The sequence below is a fragment of the Felis catus genome, chromosome A1 (assembly GCF_018350175.1).
Source record: "Felis catus isolate Fca126 chromosome A1, F.catus_Fca126_mat1.0, whole genome shotgun sequence".
NCBI classification, from domain to species: domain Eukaryota; kingdom Metazoa; phylum Chordata; class Mammalia; order Carnivora; family Felidae; genus Felis; species Felis catus.
In genome coordinates, this window is record NC_058368.1 from 128,596,752 (window position 1) to 128,616,538 (window position 19,787).

The following is a 19,787-nucleotide window of genomic DNA, read 5'->3' on the forward strand; positions in this document are numbered from 1 at the left end:
CACACACACACACACACACACACACACACACACACACACACGACAAGCCCACAAGCTAACATTATGCTCACAATGAAAAGCTAAAAGTTTTCCTTCTAACATCAGGAACAAGAAAATGATGCCCAATCTCACCACTTTTATTCAACATAGTATTAGAAGTCCTAGCCAGGGTAATGAAACAAGAAAACTAAGCAAAGAGAGGTGCGTGGGTGACAGAGGTGGTTGAGCATCCAACTCCTGATTTCAGCTCCGGTCATGATCTCATGGTTTGTGGGATCAAGCACAGAGTCTGTTTGGGATTCTCTCCCCCTCCCCGCTTTCTTTCTGCCTCTCCCTCTCTTGCTTGCATCCTCTTTCTCTCTCAAAATAAATTTTAAAAAAAATTTTAAAAGAAGAAAAAAACAGCACAGAAATTAGAAAGGAAGTTTTAAACTGTCTCTATTTGTAGATGACATGATAATATGTATAGAAAATCCCAAAGAGTCCATTGAGAAATTTTTGAACTAATAGGCAAATTCAGTAAAGTTTCAGGATATACAATCAATATACAAAAATCTGTCATGTTTCTATACAGCAATAATGAACTATCAGAAAGAGAGATTAAAATAATTCCATTTACATCTGCATCAAAAAGAATAGAATACCTAGAGATAAATCTAACCAAGGAGGTAAAAGATACATATACTATAAACTATAAGATATTGATGAAAGAAACTGAAGACACAAATAAATGAAAGGATATTCCATGCTCACGGGTTGGAAGAATTAACATTGTTAAAACGTCTATACTACTCAAAGTAATCTGCAGATTAAGTAGAGGTGCTATCAAAATTCCAAGAGCATTTTTACAGAAATAGAAAAAAAATGCTAAAATTTGTATGGAACCATAAAACCCCAAATAGCTAAAGCAATCTTGAAAAAGAAGAAAAAAAGCTATAGGTATCATACTTCCTGATTTCAAACTATTTTACAAAGCTACAGTAATCAAAACAGTATAGTATTGGCATAAAAACAGACACACTGACCAAGAGAACAGAATAGATAGCCCAGAAATAAACCCATGCATATATGGTCAATTAATTTATAACACGGAGCCAAGAACCTAAAATGCAGAAATGATAATCTCTTCAGGAAATGGTACTGAGAAAACTAGACAGTAACAGGCCCAAGAATAAAACTGGACCACTTTCTTACACCATACACAAAAATAAACTCAAAATAGATTAAAGACTTGAATATAAGACCTGAAACCATAAAACTCCTACAGGAAAACAAAGGCAGTAAGCTCCTTGACATTAATCTTTGGGAGATGATCTTTTGGATTTGACTCCAAAACCAAAGGTGACAAAAGCAAAAATAAGCAGGTGTAACTACACGTCAAACAAAAAATCTTCTGTGCAGCAAAGGAAACCATCAACAGGACAAAAAGGCAACCTTCTGAATGAGAAAAGATTTGCAAATCATGTATCTGATTTAAAAATGGGCAAAGGAAGTGAATAGGCATTTTTCCGCAGAAGACATACAAATAGCCAACAGGTACATGAAAAAGTGCTCAATATAACTAATCATCAGGGAAATGCAAATCAAAACCACAGTAAGCTATCATCTCAAACTTGTTAGAATGGCTAATATCAAAAAGATAAGAGATAACAAAGGCTAGTGAGGATGTGGAGAAAAGAGAACCCTTATGCACTGCTGGTGGGAATGTCAATTGGAGCAGCCACTGTGGAAAACAGTATGGAGGTTTCTCAAAAAATAAAAAACAGAACTACCCTATGATCCAGCAATTCCACTTCTAGGTATATATCTGAGGGAAACAAAATCACTATCTTGAAGAGACATCTTCACCCCCATGTTCATTGCACTATTATTTTATTTATGTATGTATGTATTTAATACTTATTACAGCCAAGACATGGAAACAACCTAAGTGTCCATCTGTGTATGGAGGGATAAAGAATATGTGGTATTTTTATACAAGGGAATATTATTCAGCCACCAGAAAGGAGGAAGTCTAACCATTTATGGCAAACAACGTGGAAAGACACAGAGGGAATTATGCTGAATGAAACAAGTTAGAGAATGACAATTACGCTATCACTAATATATGAAATCTACAAAAGCTGAACTCACAGAAATAGAAACAAGTGGTGGTTAGCAAGGTGGGGGGGTAGCAAAATGTGGAGATATTGGTAAAAGGTACAAACTTTAGACAATTAAGAAAAGAAAAAGTTGCACAGGGAAAGAGATTTGAGGCAGGGAATATAACACTATCAAGATGTGATCAGAAGACAAAAGATCAATTTAGAGATAGCAAATAATTTAGGCTATAAAGAGGGAGAAGCTAAGGTTAAGGGAGTAGGGATTGAGGTTAGGGAGAACTTAGAGTGCCAGGCCGAATTTAGCCAAGGGAAATCCCTTGTGGGTTTGGGTAAAGACATAATGAAACCACATTATAATAAGGCTAATTTTGGGGTAGAGCTTACCATGGTAAATATGGGAAGCAATGTAATGCATTGGGAGTTCTGAGTAGTAGTCTAGATGTACAGCGTTGAGAGAAATAGAAAAGAAAATGAGAGAGCTTGAAGGAAGAATTGCTAAGATTTGAAGAGTACATGGATGTGAGGAGTGATGAACATGTTATATTTGAGGAGATTACCCCACATTCAAGTAAGAGAGGTTCAGTAGACAGGTAGAGAAATATGGGACTAGAGCTTAGGGAAAAGATTAGCACTAGAAATACAAATTTAATCAAATATCACAAAAACCTATTTTTTATTGTCTACCATTATTTAGTGTCTATCTTTACTAAGCAATATTAGTAACTTTCTTTTCCTTTAAGGTTTTAGGTCAATAGAAGATAAACCCAATTTTCTTCCTTAGATCACTAAACAATAGTTTTCAAATAATGAAGATAATAATAGTTCATGTTTTTTGCTAACCACTCTTCTGGGTATCTTACATATATCCATGTATTTACAACCATTCTATAAAGTAAAATCACTACCCCCATTTACAGATTTTCCTTCAACCTATTTAGAAAGGTTTTAATATACTCACTTGTAAGGTATTTGTATCCCACACTTTCAGAGTTTTATCAAATGAGCTTGATGTGAACATGCCAGTGTCATGAGGATACCACTGTACAGTCTCCACACTGTATTTGTGAACATCAGGATGGTTTCTACAAAATAGCAATTAAACTTTAGGAATACTTGACTTAGGTGAGTTTCAAAACTGATACTATATTAACAAGTAGCAGTCTCAAGTAGGACAATATGAATGGCCACGCCTCTATCACAGGTCTACATCCCAGCTGTCCAAAGAAGGACAATGTCCAGGCACTTCTACTTTCAGCCTTCTCTAGTGTATTGCGGAGGCCTGCTTCCCACTAAAGTTTATAAAATGGAGAACTTCCTATTTCTGTACTTGAACCTAGAGGAATTAGCTACACTGGACCTCTTCCTGGAGGGGGCAGTGATTTTTCCTTATTGGAAGAGATACCTATTCTGGTTTTGGATTTGCTTTTCTCAAATACCGCTTTATTAGTACTATGATTCTTAGAACTGTTGAATGCCTCACATAGATCCACAGTATCTCACACAATATTGATTCTGATCAAGTAACTTACTCAATGACATAAGAATGCAATTCGTAGATGTCCACGGCACCACTCTTTTGTAACCTATCAGCCATAGAAGCATGATCTGTTGAAGACTTAGGTTATGATATCAGCTACAATACAACATCTTTTGAGGGTGATATACTAAAGGATGCAGTATGTATTCTGAACCGGTGATCAATACGGTATATGTGTCACTTTACTAAACCTAAATTCACACAAACTGGCTGTTAAGTAACACTTATCAGACAATGATGGAAATTTGAACTCCAAGTAGGTATTAAAACCTGGAATTACTGTGTGAGATACCAGTATCATGGCTACATTTATAGACTTTAATTTTTAGAGATATAAACAATTATGAATGAGGGGTGCCTGGGTGGCTCAGTCGGTTGAGAGTCTGATTTCAGCTCAGGTCATAATCTCACGGTTTGTGAGTTCGAGCCCCGCGTCGGGCTCTGTAAAGACAAGCTCAGAGCCTGGAGCCTACTTCGTATTCTGCGTCTCTCTCACTCTCTGCCCTCCCTTGATCGTGCTTTGTCTCTTTTGCTCTCAAAAATAAAATAAAAAAAAAATAATGAATGAAATAATATGCTTCTGGGATTTGTTTCAAACAATACTCAGTGGGTAGGTGGCGTTAGAGATGAAACCAGATTCATTATGATTGATAACTGCTGAAGCTAGGTGATGGGTACCTAGTTCATACACTATTCTCTTCTTTTGTATATGCTAGAAATTTTCCATAACAAAATTAACAAACAAAAGTTAACAGAAGACTACTGCAATCCTATGCAGATAGGACATCATGACTTCCGATTCCTTACGATGAAGGTTTGGATTACAATAAACAGTAAAGGACCTTAAGCACCTGAATGAATGAGAACACGAAGAAGGAAAGCCTTTAAGTATTAGTTCTGGCTTTGAGAAAGCCGCAAAAATACAAAGGCTGTAGTGTCTACCCATAATTCCATTCTATGTCACGTATAATTTATATATTTTAACTGATTTTCCTTTTCTTTCCTCTCTCTTACCTCCATTATTTCATATAAGTTAACTATAAACTGATCATATGTAAAAACTGATCATACATATAAAAGATCATATGTAAAACTAGTGGAAAAATGGACATTATCTTGAACTGAAGCTGGATGTGGTAAGTAGACTGAGGATCTTTCGGGAAAGGGATGATTATATTTTGGTTGTGTAGTAGATACTTGCCTTTTTGGCTGCTTAGTGGATAGGTGGAAATTTTTTAAAAGTTGGATCCAAACTCTTCCTATCTGGGGAACATCTCCTTTGTTTTACTGCCTTTACAGAAAGCTAGGGACTCCAGATATTCTCTTTCCCTTTCATTTGGCAGTAATGGCATCGACATGTGTCCTAAGCTTTCTCAGGCCTGCCTAGAACTCTAAAATTCCAGCTAGTAATGCAAAACCCAGGGATATTTAACAATTATTCATAGTTGTGGAGTTAAGAGTCTGCGTTGGTGACATGTAGCAGAATCCAAACTAAATTGTTCCTGTGGTATGATCCTGACTGTTGTCTCCGCCATAGTTTCACTTACCTTCTGCTCATTTTGCACACTGATTCTCCCACCTTCCTACCAGTTACATGAGATACTAAGTATCTTTCCAATAAATTTCTCCTTAAAATAAGCAGAATTGACTTCTATTTGCTCCTAAGAATTTTGATGTATGCCAAGATTTTCTGGTTATAGTAAAACAAATCTTTAATGCAGCGATTACAAATAAAAGCTCATTTACATTTTAAATTTAATTTTAAAATAGGTCAGAATATTAAATTATTATCTTACTGTGAATGACCTGTTATTCTCATTCACATTTAATGAATACACACATTAAGTAACACAAAAATAAATATCAGCAATCTGAGCCACATTAACTTCATAAAATTTTTTAGTAAAATTATTTTGTACAGTTAGATTATAAAGTGTTTGAATATAAAATGCTATTTTAACTCATTTTGCAAACATGCTCACTGTATGCCCATTTACATTCAAAGTTATGCTTTTAAGGACAGAGACTGAATCCAAGAAGAATGTCATGGTAAAACAGAAGACTGATACACAAAGCATTTACTTGACTTTATATACCAGAAAGTAGATCACAGTTCCTCAGGATAACAGTAAATACATGTGGTATACAGGAAAATACCATTTTAATATATAACAAAATAAATAAAGTTAAAATGTTAGCTAAGATAAAAGAAGAGAAAATGAATTAATATGACTGTCTTACATTTTAAAATATAAGTGTTTTGGTTTTTTGTTTTTTGGTGAGAGTGGAGTGAGAGCATAAAATGGTGTAAATGGCCTCTTAGAAACCAAGTTTCACACTATATGAGGTGTTATCTTTGTTCTGTACCAAGCGACCCTGTAACTATATTGCTTTACGGTTTTTAACATGCTTTTTAAAAGACAGTATTTCGTTTCAGTCCCACAAAAAACTTACAAGAATGAGAGGACAGGTATAATTATCTTTAAAAAACAATAAATAACCTGAAGTTCAGAGAAATTGTTTCCCAAATCTTTATTTTCAAAGTGAAGCACCAGAGCCAACAATTGTAAATCTCCTCCCAAATATCACATGGACTTATGTATCTACTCAAGTGCTTTGGGAACAGCATTAATACAGAATGGTTGTTGACATTAATGTTCATGAAGTTTTTCCTTTTGAAAGCATTTCCCCAACACCCATTCTCTCTGTTAATTCAAAGCTGTGCTCAATATTGGATCAGATACAGATGACAAAAAAGAATTAAGCGGCCATTACGAACAAATTACAATAGTCAGAAGACTAATGACAAAGAGAGGTATGTTAAGTTTGGCAGCTTTGAGTAAGTATGGAGATAAGACACTTGCGTGCAGGTGTGCATAGGTGTGTGTTTGGTGAGGGACTACCAGTACATTTACTGCTTCTATCCATTAATCTTTTAAACTTTCTACCCTATTAATATCAGTTGAAAAAATGTAATTCGTGTTTATAATTAGCTGAAAGACTTATAAAAAGTCTTATGCTAAATGGTACTACAACTATAATGAGTTACCGGAGTGCTATGTAGGTGTATAACAAAAATGACATAATCAGAAGTTTTTATATAAATTCCTTTTGAAAACTGATACCAAAGTTGTTTTGAGGAAGTCTCATGTTAAAAACAGCTATGCCTGAATTTCAGTTGTTATTTAAAAAAAAAAAATGTCAAGGGATATCCATGTAAAAAATGTCATGTGAACAACCTGCTGGAGACCATCATATGACTGCTATTGTTATGGTTTGTATTTGATGCAAAAGTACTAAATTGTTTATACATTCATGAATTACATTTTTAATACACACCTGCCAACGGAACACACTGCTTTACATGTGTAATAAGGTTGTCTGCTGGAGTTCTCAAGGTCATAAAGTACAATCACACCATCTGAACCACCTGATAACATGCTAATAATAAAAAAGTGCACATTAATTTATCATCTTAGGTACCGCATTTACTTATTACATGTTTTTGAAAATTAGTGATCTATAAACACCCAAAGGTATTATGCCCACAAATACAGAGTAAATTGTCATTAACATAGACTTTAATAAACTAAAATTTCTCATTCTAGTATTTATAGAATGAATACAGAAAGATTCAATCTGTGATCATTTAAAGTTTATCTTTATAATTCCAAAAAGAATGGACAGTAGAAACAAGATGGCAAAAGATTTATCTTAATTATTACGAAGTCATTCTTAATGTCCTAATTAAAATTGTGCTAAAGGAAAATGGAACCAGACAGACTAGCTGTTAACAAGGAACGATGTGACTCTAAGCAAGTTACTAAGCCTTTTAACATTTGTGAAAAAGGGTGCATTTTCATCCAAATCATAAAGAAGTTGTGTAAGTTAAACACAAGTGAGGTTTACATGGCCTCAAAGAGATAAAGGATCAATAAATGTTAGATTCCTTCCCTCTATTATTAAAAACACATTTACTCACTTCATTCAACTTTGAGCACCTGCTAGCATAACTGCAAACAAGGCAGGCATAGTTTCTGTTTTTCCAGGGTCTACAATCTACCACAAAAGACAGAGAGATCTATGGACAAATAAAGTATTGCCACTTGTTACTCTTATTACTCAGAGTCAAACCTCATGTTTCTGTCTCTCTACTCGTTCTGGTTCTGTAATTTTACTCTCTGGTAAATTCCTAGGAAAGGGCTAGTGAGTGCAAGAGTCCCTGAATTCTTGTATGTTACTGACAATTTGTCTCTTCTTTTGTACTTGAAAATCAGTCTGGCTGGATATCCAATCCCTGATTCACACTATTTCCTTGAAGATCTCAGACAAGAAACTTCATTTCTTTGGTATAAAGCCCCAAATCAGTTTTAGTTAAAATATGATTTTCTTTCCTTTATATGTAGTTTCAGATCTGACTTATTTTAGGAAAGTCTTCTTGGATTATAGATTTAATATTGACTCTATTCTCCTCCTTTGCGTATCATCTCTGGGAATTCCTATTATATGGGATGCTAGCTATTCTTTGCCTATCTTCCAAGTATGTCCCTATCTCTTGAATCCTTTGTCTTTGTCCATTTCTTTTTGATTTTTAGAAATTTCCCCCTTTCTACTTTCTATTTCTAGGGTACTGCCTCTTGTATTCATTTGCTTATGTACCTTATGCTTTAGTTTTCATTTCTGAAACATTTTTCTTTTATTTATCATTTTTTCTTGAGTTTGTTCATCTCATTTACAAGTTTTCCTAATTCCAACTTGTTATTCTTTCACATCTTGTATCTTTTTAAAATGACTTTTAGCTAGTTTTGAAATATTAGGTTAGGGTTTTCACCTATTTTGTGGGTATATTTTTCTGGCACAACTACTATAAGGGTATTACTTAGTCCCTTTGCTCTTACACTAATTTTGAATGGAGTTTGATTTTAATCCTATTATTTTGCTCATGTTTATACTAAATTTTCTTCAACTTTCAAAAGGGAGGCTTGGTTTAGAATAATATTTACATTTTGTATCTCTAGGATATCCTCCTCTTTTTTTATAAGATGGTTCAAAACATGGTAGCTCACTTTCAGAGAACTCTTGGTTCTATTCACCTCCCCAATTTTTACCTGGGCCATCTTTTTTTGTTTCTGTGGTCCCTCTAATGCTCAATTTGGATTCTATTCCAAACAGTTTCTCCTCAGTTTTGTCTTTTAGGAATTCTTAAGTTGATTAGGTGGAGAGATTACAGGGCCCAGACTGGTCCAGCCCCTTCCAGTCTTACTGTGAACCCCTTAATGATTGGGAGTATGTCATCCTCTCCAGTGTCATCCACTGTGGTGAAATTAGCTTGCTAAACTTTCAACTAACTCTTATTTTGGAGTTATCAGGTCTATTAGACTGGCTTTCATTGCCTCTTTTGACATACAATGATACGACACAGACCTAGTAGTTATCAGTGATTTGTTCCCACTCATCCATATTTTGGGGTTTGGGGGGATATCTGATCAATTATACTTGTTAGAAGTATTATACATTCATTTTTTTATGTTGCCCTCTTCAGTTTGTTATTTAACATGCAAGATAAGGATCTTGTGCCAGAAATGAACACAATTCTTTCCTCACTGAGAAAATCTTGCTACCAAAAATATCTCAGCTAATCTAAATTGTGTGCTTAGTGATATACTAAATTTACATTCTGGTACAAGCTCCTTATCTTGTACACCAGTTATAAAGGGTTCAAGAGCCAGGAGCATGTTCAAGAAGCATTGATTTATAGACTTGTTTTAAGAAAAATTCAATACCAATTTGTAGAACAATAAGGTTAATTTAAAAGTAGTTCTTCAAAGTTCTTTGCTGAGACAGTTCTAAAAATCTGGTCAATGATGGGTAGTAAAGAAAGACAGCAAGTAATGCCATGCTAATGTGTTCACTATAAAACTTTTGTAGTTAACTAAGTGTGTATATAGGAAAATATTTATAACTTTTAACAACTACAAAATTAATAAAATTAACTTAGAAGAATTTAGAAGATATCAAAGAAAATTTGAGCTTCATAGAATGGTGTGCAAATGTACTTTATGCAACTGTACTTGTTAAAACATTATTTTCAGGTAGACTTCTTAAAATAACTCCTAACTTTGGAAATAAATCTTTCTTTATCAGATGTGTATATTCTGGTTTCGACTCTGGTTTCAGTGATATCACAACTCTCATGGTGGTTGGAAAATATTAAAAAGCATTTTGAACAAATTACATGTGCACTGGTTTTCTTGAGAAAGACATCAATATTTAATTTTCCATTAAACAGATCTTTTTATTACTCTTTGCTGTCAAAAGGGTTTAATGCAAAAAACAAGTCTTAGCAAACATCTGAAATAGTTACAGATTTTTACCATTCACTGGGGGAAAAAACTGTATTGAGAATCTTGACTTTTCTCAATATGCTCTGTAAAAAGACTCCTCAGCCTGTATTTTCCACATATTTTATGAACATATAATCTGTAATTTCCCATATTTCTCATTGACTCTGTCAACTAGTAGCCTAGTAGCTTCATGTACTTCACAGGTCAGACAAGTGATCTCTATTCCAAATGGCTGGCTGGAGCAGTACTTAGTATCTTTTCCACCAGCACCCATGACCAAAAAAAAAAAAATTAGCTATCACTTACTGTTCATGTCATTATTTTATAAGCAAATAGCCCACAGTGGACCTTGAATGGGAGGTACTATGTTGCATGTGGAAAAATTCAGAACAAAGGAAATAATTATCACAGATCGCCTTTTAGATTTCACCATGCGTTAAAGTGAGAATATGTTCACTGTACGTGTTTCTCATATACTACTAGGTGGGAGTATGACAAGTAGCTGAAAATAAAAAACAATTCTATCGAACCTATCTGGTTGATTTTAATGTAAATAGTAATAACACTTCATTATAATATAAAAATTCTGGGGTGATGTTATATGTAACATGACACAACAAACCTTAGTTACTTTACAGTTGTTCTGATTACAGACCACATGAAGATTTTTGAACGTTCTTGTAAAACAATGTGGGATCAAGAGGAGTTTTAAGTGGGTGGATGGCATGTTGATATCTGCATTTTTTAAAGCATCAGCTGCTGTGTGGAGAATGGACTGAAAGGAGTAAAAGCATAGGTGATAAGCTTTTGATTAATAGGAGTGGGGGCAACCTCTAATGATATGCCAGGTCCTATGCTAAGCATGATACACATATAATCTCATTTAAATGACAACAAATTTGTAACGTAGTTATTATTTTTGGCATTGCATAGCTAAGGCAACTGAGAACTAAAAGGGTTAGGTATGTTGCTCAAGGTCACTCAGCTGCCAAGTGGTAAAGACAGGAGGAGCTCAAATACAGGTCTGGATTTTTCAAGCTTAATTCTCCAACATATACTTTCACTTTTTATGTTTGTTTTCCCATTAGACTCCTTTAGAGTAGCAACTCTGTTTTTTCTTCATATTTGTATTTTCTTTACTTTTCTTTTCCCTTTCCCTCCTCTCTCTGCAGAGAGAGGAGGAAACAGGATCCGAAGCAGGCTCTGGGCTGTTGGCAGAGACATCATGCGAGACAAATGCTGGGCTCAGATTCACAAACTGAAATCATGACCTGAACCAGAGTATCGTGACCTAAGCCGGAGTCTGACTTTTAACCAACTGAGCCACCCAGGGCCCCCTTTTATTTTTTTTTTATTTAAATTCAAGTTGGTTAACATATAGTGTACTATTGGTTTTGGGAGTAGAATTTAGTGATTTATGACTTATCAGTCAGACTTACCAGTGCTCGTCCCAACAAGTGCCCTCTTTAATGCCCATCACCCTTTTAGCCCATGCCCTTTCACCTCCCCTGCAACCATTAGTTTGTTCTCTATATTTAAGACTCTCTCATGGTTTAGCAATTCTATTTTAAAATGGCACTTAAGACACACAATCCAGCACTTAAAAGCCCTCTGCAATCAAAAAGTTTCAATTCTGTTGACTTCACAATGAACATTCTCACAATTCGTGACACTGAGCCCTGCATCTGTCTCTGCACTGACAGCACAGAACCTGCCTGGTACTCTCGCTCTCCCTCTCTCTCTCTCTGCCTTTCCCCTGCTGGCACATGCACGGTACACTCTCTCTCTCTCTCCCTCAAAATAAATAAACGTAAAGAAAATAAAATAAAGTAGTTTGGAAATGTTTACCTGGCAACATTTTAAGAGTGTAATGTTTTGTGTTTATTTAAATCAGTAATGTCAGATTTAAAATGCTACAATTTAGAAATTTTACTAATTTTTATGGAACCATTAACATAAGTAATCAGAAAGCAAGATTTGACTGCATCTCACTTTGACAAAAAATGTATAAGTGTAATAAACTTACTATCTTGCTTCAACAGGTTCAATGTCAAGGGTATTAACTCCACTGCCATGGATCCTTTCAATATCTCTGTCTTTGTTTAACTCCAGTCCCAAAACCCTTGAATAAAATATAAAAATGGAAAGGGGAGGGGGGAAGAAAGACAGAACAATAAAAAAGTAATTTAAACATTAAAAACGTCCTTACTTCACCAAAATTACACATATTGCAAAAATTGCAAGTAATGTTTAAATATTCTACCACACATTCAAAGATATTTACAGATTTTTAAAGACCTTACATGAATTTAAAAAATATCAACAGTACTAACACTTACATATATGGAATTTCTCCTGAAGCATTATTTTAAACTTCATTTAAAGGGTGTACTTTGAGGCACCTGGGTGGCTTAGTTGGTTGAGCATTCTACTCCTGGTATGCCACAGGTTATGATCTTCAAGCTCCACACTGGGCTCTGTGCTGTCACTGTAGAGTATGCTTGGGATTCTCGCCTCTCTCTCTCTCTCAAAATAAGTAAATAAACTTAAAAAGAAGCTTAAAAAAATAATGGGTGTACTTCATTAAGATATTTACAGACTGAAATGTTCATGAAGAAAAAGTTAAATTCTGGTATCTTAAACTTAACTGAGGACACCTAGTGGACAAAAGCTTAAATTACAGTATTTGGTGTTTCTTATGCCTTAGGCAGAAATACATGATGAGGATGTTTAATTCAACAATTAAGCACATTTTTAAAAACACAATTAAATATCTATAAGTCAAAATAGTTAATAAGTACTCTTACAAATTAAGATGAATGAAATTTCTGATATTACCTAACTGTAAGCTATCCTTATTCTGGAGAGGATATTAACATTAAATGAGTTAATACACGGAAAGTGCTCATCACAATGACTAGCACATAGTAAGAGCCCAGTGAAGGTTAAATATTAGAATTTGTCTTAATCTGTTGGATGTTAAAGAACATTTACATTAATTTAACCAGAATGATTTCTAAATTCATTATTGATCAACATGATGCTTACTTACATGAAAATTTTTAGCCTAATTGGTAGTTTTATTTAAAAAAAATAACAATGCACACTGCTAGAAAAGGTACAAACTGATACTTTTATGCACTCACAGTAGCAGTATTAGTAATTGTAAACATTTTAGTAACCATTTTAGCAATATCAAATGTTTGATTTAAAGATATACATGGATATGTTAACTTGAATTTAAATAAAATTTAAAAAATAAATAGAAAAAAATGAAGATATACATGTGGCTTTGTCTTGTGGAACAAGTTTAGCCTTAGGTTCAAATATCCAGTCTAACACTTACTGTTTGTCTGACCTTGATCAATAACAGTTACAGCTAATATTAAAAGCCTATTGTTCACTGACTCTGTAATTAGTGGTAATAGTAAGTGTAATAAGTGGTAACCTAGGTGGTAGGTTACATTATTAACTGCTTTTCCTGATTATAAAACTAAGACATAACTAATCTTCCCAAGGTCATACATCTAATAATTGGGTGAACTGGATCTGAAGTCTGATCCTTTTTCTCCAGACCATTATGCTGTTCTGCTATCTCTGAGATTCAACATTTCACCACAAAATAATTTTTCACATTTTCCATTGAAATTTCCATTTCTTCTTAAAATGTTTTTCTATTTGATGATTTTTCAGATTATATCATTAATGTGTGCTTCTTGTAACCAGTAAAATAATATACAAACATAAACAAAGGTAATCATCCCTTCCTTGAGTTCCTTTCTCTGAACAGTGAGAAATGTGGCTCTCATTATCATGAATATATTTCTTTGATCAATATCATTATATGTAACCGACCTCCTGTCACCAATATCATCCCCATCCCCAAAAAGAATGCTGCTCACCAGGCTTGGGCTTTGATTTCTACCTCCCCTAACACTCCATTGTCTGGGCTGGTCAGTCCCCACACTTAAGAGCACCTCCTCAACCTGGTTAGGGTCTGCATTATCACTTTAGACCAATCTAATCCCTGCCAGTGTATGGAAGCCTACCTCTGCCCAAACTAAAGACTTTAGGACTGAAGTTTTAATGAACTAAGAGGGGTTAAATTAAGGAAAGTAGGAGGGTAATGCGACAGGGAAATGAGGATATGGTGTGTGTAGATGGAGACAAGGTGTGCAAAAAAAGTTAATATAGCAGGCCAGAGACTGCTATCCTTAGAAAGGTCTACCTACAAGATTGGCTTTTGTCTGCTTCTGGGATTTCAGGAGGGTTCCCATTATTCCTGGATATGAATGGTTCTCTGTGCCTAAACTCTATGGAGTAAACAAGGTGCATTGTGATGAATATCTGAGAGTATGGAGTTTTGCTACATGTTAGGAACATGCATGTTCATGCTAGGAATTTTGGTTCATGTTCTAAAAGAAGAGCTAAACAAAGTTCCTCAGACAGAAGGGAAATGATACAGGAAGGAAACCTGGGACATCAGGATTGAAGAGAGAGCAAAAGAAATCATAAATATCTAGGCCAATATAATAGACAACTCTCCTTACAGTATGCTTGACAGTTGAAAAAAATGTATAACATTGTCTTATGGGGTTCACAATATAATATGTAAAGACAACAATGGTGGAGGGTTAAAAGTGGTAAAATTTCTATATGCCAAATGAAGCAGTAAACTACAGATTCTAAGGAGAGAATGAAAGTGGGTATTTTATAATTCCTAGAACAATCATCAAAAATATCATATAAAGAGATGTCACAAGAGATTAATTAAAATCGAATATTAAATAATGTTTAAATAATCCCCCACCCCCCAAAAAAGAGGAAAGGAATGTGAGCAACTAGCACACTCATCCACCACTGGTGGGAATGTAAGTTTTTACAAAACTACCAGTTTCTTAAAAAGTGAAGCATAGGGGCACCTGGGTGGCTCAGTTGGTTGAGCCTCTGACTCCCGGTTTCATCTCAGATCGTGATCCTGTGGTTTCGTGGGTTTGAGCCCCATGTCAGGCTCTGCGCTGATAGGGTGGAGCCAGATGGGATTCCCTCTCTGTCCCTCCCTTGCTGGCGCTGTTGCTCTCTCTCTCTCAAAATAAATAAATAAGGGGCGCCTGCGTGGCTCAGTTGGTTAAGCATCTGACTTTGGCTCAGGTCATGATCTCACTGTCCGTGAGTTCAAGCCCTGTGTCAGGCTCTGGGCCGGTAGCTCAGAGCCTGGAGCCTGCTTCCGATTCTCTATCTCCCTCTCTCTCTGCTCCTTCCCCACTCATACTCTGTCTCTGTCTCTCTCTCAAAAATAAAAAAGAAAAACATAAAAACAAATAAATAAATACGTAAAAAAAAAGTGAAGCATATACTCTAGTCATTCAAAAATTAGGCATGGATCCAAGAGAAATAAAAGCACAAAGATATGTACATGTATCCACACAAAGATTTGTACATGAACATTCACAGTAGCTTTATATATAATAGCCAAAAACTGGAAACATTTAAATGTTCACCAAGAACTGAATGGATAGAGGCACCTGGATGGCTCAGTCGGTTGGGCATCCGATTTCAGCATAAGTCATGATCTCCCTGTTCACAAGTTCCAGCCCCCACATCCAGCTCTGCGCTGACACCTCAGAATCTGAAGCCTGCTTCGGATTCTCTCTCTCTCTCTCTCTCTCTCTCTCTCTCTCTCTCTCTCTGCCCCTCCCCCGCTTGCACTCTGTCTCTCTCAAAAATAAATAAACATTAAAAAAAAAGTGAATGGATAAACTGTTATATATCCAGAAAAGAGAATATTCCTTACCAATAAAAAGGAATCAAAAGGAGAAATTTCAAAATAATTATGCTCAATGAAAAGTCAGACAAAACATAGTTTCATTTATACAAAATTCTGGCATATGAACAGTAATATATGCTGACAGAAAGCAGAGGAGTGGTTTCCTGGAGCAGAACAGGATGAAGCAGGGAAAGAAAGAAAAGGAATTATGATGAAATTTTTGGCTTATGGATATTTGTTATCCTGATTGTAATGGTTTAAAAAGTGTATATGTATGTCAAAACTCATCAAACTGTTTTCTCTAACTAAATGTGCAGTTTATTATATGTCAAATATACCTCAAGAATGTTGTGAAAAAAACTGGGGTTAGGAATTATAAACTTTGCAAATCAGTGCTCATGCTTTTGTCTTTAATCATTGACAAGGAAGACCTTGGGGCAAATTAGAGTAGACATCTTTAAATAAAATATGACTATGCAGTTGTTTAGTTAAGCAAAGACATCACTTTCTTTAAAAAGAAGCCCTACTTTAAATGCTTTATCTTAACTTAAATATACAAGCAGTCCTCACTTTGCACAATCTGCAAACTAAACACAGAATTTCAGGAACCAGGATTTAGTTAAATACCAGACCCCCAACAATGTGGCTCAAAAGTCATTTACTACAGTATGTTAACCATGACTAACAGCATAAAACACAAAGTTGGATACTACCTTTACAGCCCACAAATCACTACAAAAATAACATGCACATCATAGCTTGTGACCAATTTACATGACTTCTTTCAAAGTCTGTAAGTGATTGGTTACTGTGCATTTGTTATTCAGTTCACACACAAACTGTAAAGGTCTGTGCTTCTGAGATAATCCTGTAAGAAATTTTAGAAAAATGGGTAATTATAAGAGAGAATTGCTCAACAAAATGAAAGAGCACCAAAGAAACGCTAAGTGATAATGCTGGAAGTAAAACTTAAATGGACTGCAAATGGAAATACAGAAGAAATAGCTGACTGTGGAAATGTTGACACTATGGCCACCTGACAAAGTCTAAAGAGGCACACTAAGGAAATCAATGCAGGTGAGTGAACCTACCCAAATAAATGATGAAAAGTGGTTGTGATGAAAAGGCTAAGGATGTCCTAGAGGAAACAACACTGGCAAAAACACTCACATTAAAAAAAAAACGGAAAAAAAACAACCTCTCAGAGATATTTCACGACATTGAAATGCAAAGGATAAAATGTTCAAATCTGATTCAGACTTAGAAAGAATGATAATTAGGCAAGATATAGAGAAGATGCTCTACTTGTATTATAAGTTATACAATGAAAATATTCAGAGAGAGAGAGAGGGTGAGCAGGGGAGGGGCAGAGAGAGGGGCAGAAAGAGAGAATCCCAAGCAGACTCCCCACTGTCAGCACCAAAGCCTGACATGGGACTCGAATTCACAAACAGTGAGATCATGACCTGAGCCAAAATCAAGAATTGAACACTTACCCTACTGAGCCACTCAGGCACCCTGTTTCTTTTAATTAAAACAAAAAAAATTTTTTTTAATGTTTATTCACTTTTGAGAGAAAGAGAGAAAGAGCACGTGCAAGACAGCATGAGTGGGAGAGGGGTAGAGAGGGAGACAGAATCCAAAGCAGGCTCCAGGCTCTGAGCCAGATGTGGGGCTCAAACTCACATACTGCGAGATCATGACCTGAGCCGAAGTTGGATGCTTAATCAACTGAGCCACCCAGGCACTGCCCCTGTTTTTTTTAATATAAAGAGAGAACTGTAGTTCAAATTGTTTCTAATGTTTTACATTAACGTGTACTAAAGGTTTACTGTTTTTTTCATTTTTTATGTATTTATGACTGACAATAAAAGGTTAGTGTTTGACAAAGAAATTTTAAATACCACAGAATAATAGTTTCTCCACCGATTATTAAAGTTACCTTTCCTAGGTTCAGTTAGCACAATTAGTTTTATAGATGTGCACCAGTACACAAAGAAAGGACTGCCTGAATATTTATATGCCAATTGTCTGAAGTAGAATTAAATGTGCTGAACAGAGTGCCATATAATCTTTCCTTTATAAACCATACCCATAATTATATGATTCTATGATTTCCAGAGATTTCTTAAAATGTTTTATTTATTAACTCATTTTATGATTTCAAGTTTTTATTGAAATTCTAGTTAGTTGACATATATGGTGACATTGATTACAGATATAGAATTCTGTGATTTATCACTTCCATATAACACTCAGTGCTCATCACAAGTGCCTTCCTTAAAATCGATCACGTACTTAGCCCATTCCCCACCATCTCCCTCCATCAACCCTCAGTTTATTCTCTATAGTGAAGAGTCTCTTATGGTTTCCCTCCCTCTCTATTTTTTGCATTTCCCCTATGTTCATCTGTTTTGTTTCTTAAATTCTAACGAGTGAAATCACATGGTATTTGTCCTTCTCTCACTTATTTCACTTAGCACAAAACACTAGCTCCATCCATGTTGTTGCAAATGGCAAGACTTCATTCTTTTTATGGCTAATATTCCACTATATATACCACATCTTCTTTATCCATTCATCAGTCGATGGACATTTGGGCTCTTTCTATATAGCTTGGCTATTGTTGATAATGCTGCTATAAACATTGGGGTGCATATGCCCCTTCGAATCAGTATTTTTGAATCCGTTTGGGTAAATACGCAAAAGATGTTTTCATTACCTTGTTTGTTTTAGTTGAATAAACATTTAAGGCATATGCAAAGCAAATGAATATGGAATCTTGGACATATGCAAAGCAAATGAATGTGGAATCTTTCTCCAGCAACAGTTGTCAATCCTGGCTAAACCTAACAATGACTTAGGGAGCTTTCAAGAAATCCCAGTGGCCTGGACCAATCTTTAGGGTTGGAACTTTGGCACAAACACTTTTTCCAAAGACCCTAGGTGATTCCTGTGTTATGGCAAAGTTGAGAAAAACTGTTCCATCGTTTTGTATTTTCCCCAAGTCTTTTATAACATTTTCTCAATCAATATACCTTATTGAACAGCATTTTATGTTAAGCCATTTGTTTAAATTATTTCAAAAGTGGTCTATGTAGTTTTTGTAAGAATAGCAACTCTTTCTGCATTTGTATTTCATTAGCTCATATTAAAATGGCATAAGCAGGGGCACCTGAGTGGCTCAGTCAGCTGGTTGAGCACCCGACTCTTGATTCCCTCAGGTCACCATCCCAGAGTCGTGGGATTGAGTTCCACACCAAGCTCCACACTGAGAGTGGAGCCTGCTTCTGATTCTACCTCTGCCCCTCTTCCCTGTTCATGGTAGCGCTCTCTCTCTCTCTCTCTCTCTCTCTCTCTCTCTCTCTCTAAAAAGAAAATAAATCTTGGGTCGCCTGGGTGGCTCAATTAAGCTCTTGATTTTGGCTCAGGTCATTATCTCGCTGTTGTTAAGTTTGAGCCCTGCATTGGGCTCTGTGCTGACAGCATGGAGCCTGCTTGGGATTCTCTCTCTGCCTCTCCCCTGCTTGTGTGTGTGCACACTCTCTCTCTAAAAATAAATAAACTTCAAAAAATAAATCTTAATAAAATAAAATGGCATAATCAGAATAATTAGGTCACGGAATTTTAACAAAGAGCTTTACTTAATTGCTTCTTCAGATCAAGGACTATTTAAAATTAAAAGACTGAAAAAAAACACTGTTTTAGACTCTCAGTAGCTGACATGATTTAAATTTTTACTGATATAATAAGACTTCTGAACTTACTAGATTAAAAAATAATACTGATTCTTTTTTAAAAAGTACAGTTATTTTCACAAAAATTAAAGGTCCAACAGGCAAGTTCATTCACTTTTCAATGTTTACTGATCATAATGGAAGAATCGCAGAACTACTTGGTGGAAACAAGCTAAATTATCAGAGAAGACTGACAAATTTTGATAAAAGTAAATTTTGAGTTTTTACAGTCACTGAAATAAAACTTGGGTTCTTGGAATTACTGAAATAAAAAACTCTGGATATGTCTATATGCTTTTA

The 19,787-nt window shown here is 35.3% G+C and overlaps 1 protein-coding gene across 7 annotated transcripts in view; it reads right to left on the reverse strand.

The window, feature by feature from the left end:
• Positions 1 to 19,787, reverse strand: part of ERCC8 (ERCC excision repair 8, CSA ubiquitin ligase complex subunit) — a 62,231-nt gene that overhangs the window by 38,855 nt on the left and 3,589 nt on the right. For 3 of the 7 annotated variants that reach the window (XM_045061065.1, XM_045061071.1, XM_003981000.6), the window contains exons 2-4: positions 12,010 to 12,105; positions 6,979 to 7,080; positions 3,061 to 3,184 (exon numbers count right to left, since the gene is read on the reverse strand). The exons of 1 other annotated variant lie outside the window; for it this stretch is intronic. In XM_045061065.1, the coding sequence (XP_044917000.1) occupies positions 3,061 to 3,184; positions 6,979 to 7,080; positions 12,010 to 12,105 (322 nt within the window). Of the gene's footprint in view, positions 1 to 3,060; positions 3,185 to 6,978; positions 7,081 to 7,621; positions 7,721 to 12,009; positions 12,106 to 12,322; positions 12,541 to 19,787 lie in introns of those variants that run through there. 3 more of the 7 variants (XM_045061066.1, XM_045061070.1, XM_011282979.3) reach the window with 3 other exon arrangements.